The 11,013-nt window shown below is 39.7% G+C and overlaps 2 protein-coding genes across 3 annotated transcripts; both read right to left on the reverse strand.

Moving 5' to 3' along the window:
- Positions 1 to 38: 38 nt before the first annotated feature.
- Positions 39 to 1,821, reverse strand: LOC127143266 (uncharacterized). Its single transcript, XM_051075647.1, has 6 exons — positions 1,598 to 1,821; positions 1,071 to 1,415; positions 866 to 907; positions 643 to 750; positions 512 to 546; positions 39 to 287 (listed from the first exon to the last, which is right to left on the reverse strand). Exons 1-6 carry the CDS (start codon positions 1,641 to 1,643, stop codon positions 186 to 188), a joined length of 678 nt encoding a protein of 225 aa, XP_050931604.1. The 5' UTR covers positions 1,644 to 1,821; the 3' UTR covers positions 39 to 185.
- Positions 1,822 to 7,839: 6,018 nt separating this feature from the next.
- Positions 7,840 to 10,980, reverse strand: LOC108881994 (uncharacterized). 2 transcript variants are annotated; one of them, XM_051075615.1, is made up of 6 exons: positions 10,302 to 10,980; positions 9,816 to 10,157; positions 9,687 to 9,725; positions 9,483 to 9,581; positions 9,323 to 9,357; positions 7,840 to 9,202 (listed from the first exon to the last, which is right to left on the reverse strand). In XM_051075615.1, the coding sequence occupies exons 1-6, from the start codon at positions 10,354 to 10,356 to the stop codon at positions 9,032 to 9,034; spliced, it is 741 nt and encodes a 246-aa protein (XP_050931572.1). In that variant the 5' UTR covers positions 10,357 to 10,980; the 3' UTR covers positions 7,840 to 9,031. The 2 variants fall into 2 exon arrangements, with proteins under 2 accessions (XP_050931572.1, XP_018529725.1); XM_018674209.2 differs by having other exon boundaries at positions 7,841 to 9,202; positions 9,323 to 9,360; positions 10,302 to 10,975.
- Between the last annotated feature and the right edge of the window lie 33 nt (positions 10,981 to 11,013).

The raw sequence follows: 11,013 nt of genomic DNA on the forward strand, positions 1-11,013 counted from the left end.
AGAAAAAGAATCCCTGCAGAAGAAAGACACTCAAAGTTGCTCAACATCAGCTCTTTATTGCAAACTTCCATATATTATTTTAAGAGTAGTTATTCCTGTCACCAACAAGCCGTACAAAGCCCAGAGCATAATATAATGTATAATGTGTAATATGATGCAGCATCAGTTCCAGTTGCCTCCTGAGTCTATCTGGTGGCAGCATAAACAACATTTGTCTCCAGCTCTCTTCTCTTGGTTTTTGTTTGAAAAGTCACAGCTGCGTAGTTCACATCATCAGAGACACGAGTCTGTGAAAAGAATATTTCCACTCTTAATGAGATGAGATGAGACTCTTAAACTTGTTCTCTATAGGATTGTTTTCTTGTTACTTATCAGCCTATACACACAAATGACTAATATTTAAAAGATACATTACAAACATAGATAAAATATCAGCCTATATACAGTACAGTCTCAGCTGTTGTTTGGTTGAGCTCTATGAAAACAGATATAAAATGAAAGTTGGATTCACCTCACTTTGCTGTGGATTCTGTTCTTCTTTATCAGCTGAGTGACAGAAACAAGACATCAGGTCAGTTAGTTGATCATTGTCTTTGCTAAACCAGGAGTTTGACATTTTTCAAGCATTTTTACTCAAAGTACCTGTCTGAAGTTTCCTGTTTTGAACAAGCAGACCAGTGTTGACCATTACAAGGAGAACACTCAGAGCACCCAGGATCACACATGTCAGCTTTATCACACCACTCTCTTCTACAGGAAAAATCATTAAGTCAGACTCTGTTTCCCTTCAGAGACCTGGTCATAATCAAAAAGACAAACTGAATTCAGCTAAACAGTTTAATCTGCACAATCAAAGAAATCTTACCTTTACATTTGCTGTCCTCGTCATCATGTGGCTCATCATTGCCTTGTAAAGAAATGAAGATATTTTTAGTCTTGAGTTTATTTTGGCAGACGTACATCATAACCATTTCTTACCTGCTGTCAAAATCTATTTATCATATAAGCAGAAAAAGACATGACAGAACAATGGGAATGAAAAGACAGAAAAGATTTTACAATAATCTTACCTCCAACCTTTAAATACTGAGACTCAGTGAAATTTACACGTCCATTTGTGTAAAATCCACAGAAATACTGTCCAGAGTCAGATACATCCACTCGTTTGATTTTGAGATAGACAGTAGAGCTGCTGGAGCTCATTTCAAAATTTCCAGCTTCATATCCATCACAGTATTCAGCTTTACTGTCAGACCCGGACATAACTGAGATACAGCTCATATTGGTCCTGTTGACCACTCTGAGCCAGAACGTCACAGTTTTATATGTGAAAATCTTTGGGCACAGCAGTTTGACTTCTTGACCAGGCTGAGCCTTCACAGTCTGAGACTCAGACACTGAGACAGAGATCCAGCCTGAAACAAACAACAGACACAGCAAGAGATTGAGTTGTTTTAAAGTAACATGAGGGTAAACAATAACTGTTGATAAAAGTCAGCAAGAACGTAACAAAGAAATAAGTTTCATTTCCGACTGGTTAAACATACAATAATAAAATGAAGAATGAAGTTGAGAGTAATTCAGTTCCAGTACTTACTGAGGCTGCAGAGCATTAAAGCTGTTCTCATAGTGAAGTTCATCATTGTGTTGATGACTGCAGCTCTTCAGTGTCCGTAACTGAAGTGTGACCAGGAAGGGAGCGCTTTCAATATAAAGAGGAGGGGTGTTGTTCTTTTTGTTCCTTAAATTAACCACATAAATGCTTCCAGGAAAATAAGTGTTGATGCAAACGTATAAGAATACCAGTTAACAAATAGTCTTCAAACCAAATTATATACAGAACAACGAACAAAGATACACAAGTAGAGATAAAAGTGGACATCACAGTGATAACACAGGACAATGTTGTTATTTGTAGCTGCTCATCAGAGTGGGACACATTGTGACACATTGTGTTTGAGGCTTATCAACAAACCAATGTGTCACTTTTTGGTAGTGATATATAGCAATATTTCTGGTTTAAGACAAAGCATCTTTCTCTTTGATACAAAGGTTTATCTGTGTAAGAATCCTATCCATAATGTGGTCAGACACTGAGAAACCATTTATTTTATCCCTGTAAATCATTTACACCCAAAAACATGGGCAAATAAATCTCAGGTTAAAAAGTACCACAGTTATCCATCCAGCTGTCAACAAATGTTATAGCTCACACAATATTAGTTGATTTATTTGACATATTTTCCACAAGACCATTTGGCATTTGGTAATATTTTGATCTGATGGACAGCTACACATGATAGTGTCTAAAAGCCAGCATATACAGGCTAACAGGCTCTGATCCCACTGTCATGCTTTACCAGTGGATGCTGGTCTTTATGAATGTTTGGTTTGGATGCTGATGTGAATGTTCCTGGAAACATTTGTGGAAGGTTCTTGTACTACTACAGTGACTGTGACATTGCTGAAAGGACCCTTCTTCTATGTGGAGATCCTCTAAGGCCCACATGACAATAATGACCACGCCTCTCTGAGTTTTTGTTGGATCATGATTCAGCTCCACTCATGAAGATCCCTCAATAGTACAGATGTTTTATGCCAAGTAAATGTCTTCAGTGTTTAAAACAAAGACAGCCACATCAGTATTGATGTAGTGTAACCTGGACGACTTCCTGTGGTCTAAACATTGTCAGTCATGTTCCCATGAAACAGAAGATGCACAAAGTAGATGCTCTCATACATGGATGTGGTTGTGTTAGTGTGAGTTTGTCCCTTTTTGTGAATCTGAAAGCAGATGGTGCAAAATGAAGAAGCTTGTCATTAACAACATTTAATAATATTTTGTATTAGTACAAAATCACATGTCATCTGGTGATGAGGAAGATGGTAACACTGAAAAAGTATGTGAACCCTTGAATTAATGACCTCAAAAAAGCTAATTGGAGTCAGGTGTTAGCATACCTGGAGTCTTGTTAAGAAAGGAGGAGGTGGAGGTGTAGACTAGAGCTACTTTGACTGTTAAAAACCACTCAAACTTTTTGAGTTTGCTCTGCACAAGAAGAATACACTTATGTGAGCCATGCCTCGCCAAAAAGAGCTTTCAGAGGATCTATGATCAAGAATTGTTGATTTACATGAAGCCAGAAAGGGTTATAAAGTCATTTCAAAGACTTTAGAAATTCACCAGTCTACAGATAGGCAAACAATCTACAAATGGAGACACTTTGGGACTGTGGCTACTCTACCGAGAAGTGGGCGCCCAGTCAGAATGACCCCATGAGCACAATCAAGACTCATCAATGAGGTAAAGAAACACCCCCAGTGACAGCCAAAGGTTTGAAGGCGTCATTGGAGCTAGCTAACATCTGTGTTCATGAGTCTACAGTACGTAAAACATTGAACAAGCAGGGTGTCTATGGCAGGACACCACGAACGAAGCCGCTGCTTACTAAAAAGAACAGTTTTAGTTCTTTTGAGATCGAGCACATTGACACTCCACAGCGGTATTGGCAAAATGTTTTGTGGACTGATGAAACTAAGATTGAACTATTTGGAAAGAACATTGCTGCACTACATCTGGAGTAAAAAGGGCACTGCATATCATCATGAAAACATCATCCCAACCGTAAAGTATGGTGGAGGAAACATAATGATTTGGGCCTGCTTTGCTGCATCAGGGCCTGGCCAGCTTGCAATCATTGAGGGGAAGATGAATTCCCAAGTGTATCAAAAAATTCTTCAGGATAATGTGAGAATGTCTATACATCAGCTGAAACTCTGTAGAAGTTGGGTGATGCAACAGGACAATGATCCAAAACACCGGAGCAAGTCCACAACAGAATGGCTTCAGAAAAACAAAATCTGCCTTTTGGAGTGGCCAAGTCAGAGCCCAGACCTCAATCCAATAGAGATGCTATGGAATGACTTGAAGAGAGCCGTACACATGAGACGTCCAAAGAAAATGACAGAGGTAAAGCAGTTCTGCCAGGAAGAATGGGCTAAAATTCCTCCTGAACGATGTGCAGGTCTGATCCACAGCTACAGGAAGTGCCTGGTTGAGGTTATTGCTGCCAAGGGGGGGTCAACTAGCTATTAATTCCAAGGGTTCACTTACTTTTTCCACTACCATTTTGAATGTTGAGTGTGTTCAATAAAGAACAGAGAATACACCTCACAACTCCTCCCTCCCTGGAGCCTGTATTCATTGTTTCATGTCAGATTTTATTAACTGAGGTTTGACTGTAGAGGCTTCAGGATTTTCACCTCTGTCATCCTCAGACCAAACAGCAAACAAACAGCATATGAACAGACACTGAGAGCAAGAGAAAGATGTGTGAGAATCAAAAGTAAACACTATCAAGAAAATAATAGATTTACCTTAATACTGATGTTTAGACAAAGTGATCTTAATTCCTCCTGTATGATGTTCTGTTTATTAACCTGGATATTAGCTGTAGCTTTAACAGGAAGAAAACATAATAAGGTAAACGGCCATAATTTGCCTTTCCCAAACACATTGTTGAGATGTGGGACAAAACTCCTCATGTTAATATGGAATCTGGCTCTTACAAATGGCAACGACTATGAAGTTAGTCACTGAGTCAACACTGGTCTTTACCTTGTGGCTCTCCCTGGACTGTTATCTTTTGCCGTGTGACTCTACAAAGGTCAAACACAGAGGGATGTTTTAGTCTTGGTCTTAACCATCACCTTTTACCTGCTGGTTGATTGATCATATTGTTGATAGATACCAGGACTCAGAAACTGTTGTGCTGATATATTAGGGCATAACAGTTGTTAGTCATGACTGTACTATATATTAATTCAGTGATCAGCATTAGAAACCTGACACATGAGAGTGTGGCCTGAAACTGTGGCCTTGCATGTAAATGTTGCTGTGTACTCTGAAATGTTGAATGCAGATGTTAATGTAGGTTCTGTAAAGTAGTTTGGTAAGTTTGTTCAAAGCAGATGCACTGTATTTGCAATTTGTAAAAGTAGTTTTAGTCTTAGTCTTTGAAAACAGCGAATCATGTGATGTTTGTGATCATGGCTGAAGTCTTCCTGTGGTGAACTTTATTTTTAGACTCGTTCAGTGTTTGTCACCAACAATGTTAGTTTTTTTTCTTCACTGTCTTTTTTTAATCTATACAAGTACAGAGGCTGATCCAAGAACAAGAGCTCAGACCACACTGAGCTGCTCAGATGAAGAGATGTGTATCTCTCTCACCCCTCCCTCCCCCACAGACCATTGACTCTGCCTATGAGTCAGTTTGACAGTTATCAGTGTCTCTTGTGGCTCCTCCTCATCAAACATAAAATATGTCCTTGTCCCTCTCAGATGAAGATGTGATGTAGACAAACTAAGAAAGACAGAGACTTTGACCAGGAAATGTTGACTCTCCATTTATACAGGAACTTGATTACAAAAACTATTTCTGCCACCACACACACAGAAAAGCAAAATAGCAGATTAATATGATGAAACTCCTGGTTGCAGTTCCACTTGTGTCCTGAGTCTATCTGCTGGCAGTATAAATAACATGAGTTTCCACCTGTGTCTCTGCAGGCCTCCTGTTTCTGAGTGTTTTTGGAAGGAGCCTCAGTGCTGCAGAGTTCAGGTCATCAGAGCCCAGATTCTGTAAATCAGAGCATTTAGAGTCACACACTGTTTTTCACAATCCAGCTCAGAATCTGAAAGGCCCATGATTCCTAGAGGGAAAATAGTTTTTTCAGGACATTAAAACAGTGAGTATTTCAGTCTTTAAGTTGTATCGCAGCAGTTAAACACATGCTGAAACACAGCACATCCATTGCTACGGTTATTTATAAAAAGATGCTTCACCTTGTTTCTTTCAGGTTGCAGTAATTCATCCACAACTAAATGACAAAAAGCAAAAATCTGATTAGTCACTGACCAGATACACTGCTGTGGACGTTTGTTCTAACTTCATACAACATGTAACAAGATGTGTAACAAATAACACGTCAGCTGTACCTTTCAGAAGTCTGCTGATTTTAACAGCCAAACCAGTGGTCACCATCATGAAGACAAGAGTCAGACCGCCCAGGATCACAGTCGCCAGCGTTAGTTTGACATCAGGCTTTTCTAAAACAAAAATCATTACGTTAAACTAAACTTTCCATTTGCTGGCTTGAGATGAGGCTAACAATCTGCACAATGAGAGCAGTCTTACTTTGAGACTCGCTGTCCACATCATCATCAAATTCACCGTCACCTTTTAATGAAATGAAGAAAAATGTAGTTGTTTTGGCAGATTTTCATCATAATCATATTTTGATGTTTAAATAGTCACATTTTGCACAGGTATCAATAAAACTGTGAAAATATATTTGCATTGTGTGAGGAATTAACCAAATAATTTACAGTGATCTTACCGTCAACATTTAAATAAATCACTCTGAAAATTAGACGCCCCCTTGTGTAAAATGCACAGAAATACTGTCCAGAGTCAGATACATTCACTTGATTGATGTTGAGAAAGAGGGTAGAGATGTTGGAGCTCATTTCAAAATTTCCAGTTTGATATCCATCGCAGAAGTGAACTGGGCTGTTAGAGGTCAACATAACAGAGATACAGCTGACCTCGGTCCTGTTGACCAGTCTGAACCAGAAAGTCACAGTTTCATCTTTGAAAATCTTTGGGCACAGCAGTGTGACTTCTTGACCAGACTGGACCTTCACAGTCTGAGACTCAGACACTGAGACAGAGATCCAGCCTGAAACAAACAACAGACACAGCAAGAGATTGAGTTGTTTTAAAGTAACATGAGGGTAAACAATAACTGTTGATAAAAGTCAGCAAGAACGTAACAAAGAAATAAGTTTCATTTCCGACTGGTTAAACATACAATAATAAAATGAAGAATGAAGTTGAGAGTAATTCAGTTCCAGTACTTACTGAGGCTGCCGAGCAGTAAAGCTGTTCTCATAGTGAAGTTCATCATTGTGTTGATGACTGCAGCTCTTCAGTGTCCGTAACTGAAGTGTGACCAGGAAGGGAGCGCTTTCAATATAAAGAGGAGGGGTGTTGTTCTTTTTGTTCCTTAAATTAACCACATAAATGCTTCCAGGAAAATAAGTGTTGATGCAAACGTATAAGAATACCAGTTAACAAATAGTCTTCAAACCAAATTATATACAGTACGACGAACAAAGATACACAAGTAGAGATAAAAGTGGACATCACAGTGATAACACAGGACACAGGACAATGTTGTTATTTGTAGCTGCTCATCAGAGTGGGACACATTGTGACACATTGTGTTTGAGGCTTATAGAAACGGGGTTATAGAAACTGTAGTTGTGAATGTAGTTAATTAATTCAATGCTAGTACTTAATAAAGCTACAGAGGAGTAGGAGGAGGCTCAAACCGACAACAGAAATACTTTCAGAGAAAAACCAGTTGGGCAAAATGTTAGCCTTAAGTAATTATTCAACAAAAATGTAATAGTGTATGTTTAGATTTGAAGTGGCTGTTATGTTGAAATGGAAAACTTTATGTGAGATTGTCGGATCTAACCTCTTCATCCAAACTAAATGATACACACAACTTTTATTAGTGTGTATTGACCATAAAAACGACCTCAGTCAGTCAGCTCTCAGGTTGTCTGTAGGTGTAATGCTTGATAATATTTTCTTGACCTGCCACTGATACAGCACACAAGCTACCGATGTTGAGATAATAGTCAATGTGCTGAGGTGAGACTGAATAAAATTTCTTACAAGAAAGACATAATTCACTCTTAGTTAATTTAAAGCATAGAACAAATAAAGAAAAGAAACAATAAAAAACAAGGAATCATGGGATCTTTTTGTTGAACTAAATTTAATCAAAAGTTTTTGACTCATTCAGCAGCTGAACACACTTGTGACATTCTGTCTATTGTACAATGGAAATGACACATTGTTTGGACAGTTGTCCCAACACCGTTACAAATGTGTTGCATTGTAGGCTGCTTTGCTTTCAGCTTCTGTCCAGTTCTGTCCAGCTCCACAGGGTCCACAGAGTCTTGAGACTATGGTCTTCCATCATGTGAGGCCTCAGTCTCAGTCTTTTCCTTTACTAGGTTTTGGACAGACCAGTCTGTCCTCCATTGTTACTTGACTTTTTCTGATGATTTTGAAGGCAATGTACAGCAGGTAGTTTACCACTGACCTTTGTACTGTTTAAGGTTTCTCTAGAAAGCCAGCCAGCATTTGCTGCTTCCTTTCAGATTTTATTTTTAGATGTAATAGGCCTCCAGCTTAGTACGCAAACCACACTGTGATGTCTCTTCCTGTCAAACAAGTGATGTTTACCAAACTGTCCTCTGCTGCTGCAGACTTACATCTCCAGTGTCTCTCAGTATGAGAGACTGGGAACAGTTTCTGGTGTCCTCATGCTTTCTCGTCCAAACACCTGTCATATTCTTTAGACAGACAATGAATTCTTTTTGTCTAGAATAGTGGTAACCCTCCTCCACCCTCTTGTCTCATACAAACAGGATCTTAATGAGGCATCAGTTCCACTCTGAGCTGCTACTTGCTTAATACTGTGTAGGCTTGTGCCGCCAACAGCCCTGACTCAGTGGACCATGGACATGGGATCTCTGGTGGTGTTCTGTGGCACCTGGACATTGGCAGTGGATCTTTTGGGTCCTGTGGGTTGTGGGATGGGGCCTCTATGGATCTGGTTTGTTTGAGTACATCCAACAAGCTGGATCAGGTTGGGATCTGGGGAATTTTGAGCAGTTTTATGTGTGTGTGTGTGTGTGTGTGGTGGGTACACTGGCCTGCTGGGGGAGGCCTCTGCCATTGCAGAGTGCTGTTGCCATGAGGAGGTGTGCTTGGTCTACAACAGTGTTTCGGTGGGTGGTACATGTCAAAGTAAGATCCTGGTGAATGTCAGGACCCAAAGTTTCCCAGCAGAACATTGTAATGAGATAACCAATGCTATTCAATTCACCTGTTGGTGGTTTTAATGTTGAGACTCAGTCATTTTACAGGTGTTCTTACTGACTCATCCATCAAACACCAGTCAAAGAGAAACTATGATAATAAGATAAAGCATCAGTTCCACTCTGAGTCTCTCTGCTGGCAGTGTAAATAACATGAGTCTCCACTTCTCTCTCTGATGCAGGCCTCCTGTTTCTTATTGTTGGTGAATACAGTCTCATCAGGTACTCAGAGTCCACATTCTGTAAATGACAGTATTTCCAGTCACACATCTTACACAGCTGAGCTGGTGAGAAAAACAAAATCATGACTTGTCTCTTAAATAATTAAATCAGATGATAGTATTAATAAAATGAATTCACCTCACGCTGTCGCAAATTCTGATGTTCCTCTTTAGCTGCTAATTAACAGAGACAGTAAATCTGATCAGTTAATTCACTCTCATTTAAAATGAACTCACAGAACTAAAACTATGCCAGTACTTAATGACCAAATATAAGACAGATAAGGTGGCTCAAGTACCTGTCTGAAGCTTCCTTATTTTGACAACCAGACCAAAGCTGAACATTAAGTGCAGAACCGTCACAGTGGTCAGAATCTCACTCGTCAGCTTTGACTCTTCTACAAGAAAGGTTCATGTATCAGATTCTATGACTGAGTGTCTGGAGACCTGGATAGCTTTAAATGCACAGAACTGTTGAAAGTAATCTGTAGGGAGGGTCTTACTTTTTCCATCCATGTCATCACGAGGTTCATCATGACCCTCTAATGAAATAAAGATCAGCGTGGTCTCATTTTGACAGTAATTACATAGGCATATAAAAACACAGTAAATAAAGACTGTGGTAATCTTACCTTGAACTCTTAAATTGATCACTCTGAAAACTGTCTGTCCGTCAATGTAGAATCCACAGAGGTACAGCCCCGCGTCGTAGAAGTCCACTTGGTTGATGTTGAGAAAGACAATGGACATATTTGATGTCATTTCAAATTTTCCTCTTTGAAATCCATCGCAGTATGAAGCATTGCTATTCGAGCCGTACATAGAGGAGACGCAGCCAGCCTCGGTTCTGTTGACCACTCTTGACCAGGTCGTCGTCGTTGGATATGTAGAAATGTTGGAGCACAGCAGTGTGACATGGAGACCAGGCTGGCTCTCCACGGTCTGAGTCTCAGACACTGAGACAGAGATCCAGCCTGATCCAACAAGAGATTTAGTTGCTTTACAGTAACATCACATGATGTTTTAATAATGGTAACAAGCAAATAAGTTTTAATTGTGGCTGATTGAAGAAGTTAGCAGAGTTGCAGTGCAGATGGTGGAGTAATTCAGTTACTTACTGAGGCTGCAGAGAATTAAAGCTGTTATGAAAGTAAAGGTCTTCATTGTGTTCATGACTGAGGCTCTTCAGTGTCCGTAACTGAGCTGTTCTCTCTTCACATATAGAGGCAGCGTGCTATTTTGTGACATATCCTGTTGCTCAAACTTACCACATAAAGGCTTTCAGGAAAATGTGTGTTGATGCAAAATGTTCATGTCAAGGAGTGTGAGACAAAGCAGTGCTCTGTCTATGTTTTAAACAAAGTCTAGAAATGAAGACATGAATATCAGATGTGGTATTCCCATTCAAAAACCTTGGCAAAACACAAAAATCATGTTTGTTGATACATTTTGAAGAAGTGCTGTTTTTCTTTGGAAACGTTAGGTCTTTGTTGTGTGTGGTTGTGATGCAGAGAGCTGAAGGCCAAGCTTCCTCTGGTTGACACCTCCCTCATGACAGCCATACGTCACTGATACAGGCAGAGCTGTTTGTTACTGCAGTGGAATGATGGGCAGGTGGGCTTCACTCTTAAAATACAGTTTGTTTGTGATTCAGACATTTAACAGATGACTACACAAAGGCATGCTGGGATACGACAGAGGAAAGTCTGTGTGCTGCCTCCTTTCAGATTTTTACTAGAAAGCTTTAGATTCACAGACCTCGTGATTTTCAGCTCAGATGTTCTCAGACCACACTGTGCTGTCTCTTCCTGTCAAACAAGTGATGTGTAT

Source organism: Lates calcarifer, linkage group LG14 (assembly GCF_001640805.2).
Source record: "Lates calcarifer isolate ASB-BC8 linkage group LG14, TLL_Latcal_v3, whole genome shotgun sequence".
In the NCBI taxonomy this organism is placed as follows: domain Eukaryota; kingdom Metazoa; phylum Chordata; class Actinopteri; family Centropomidae; genus Lates; species Lates calcarifer.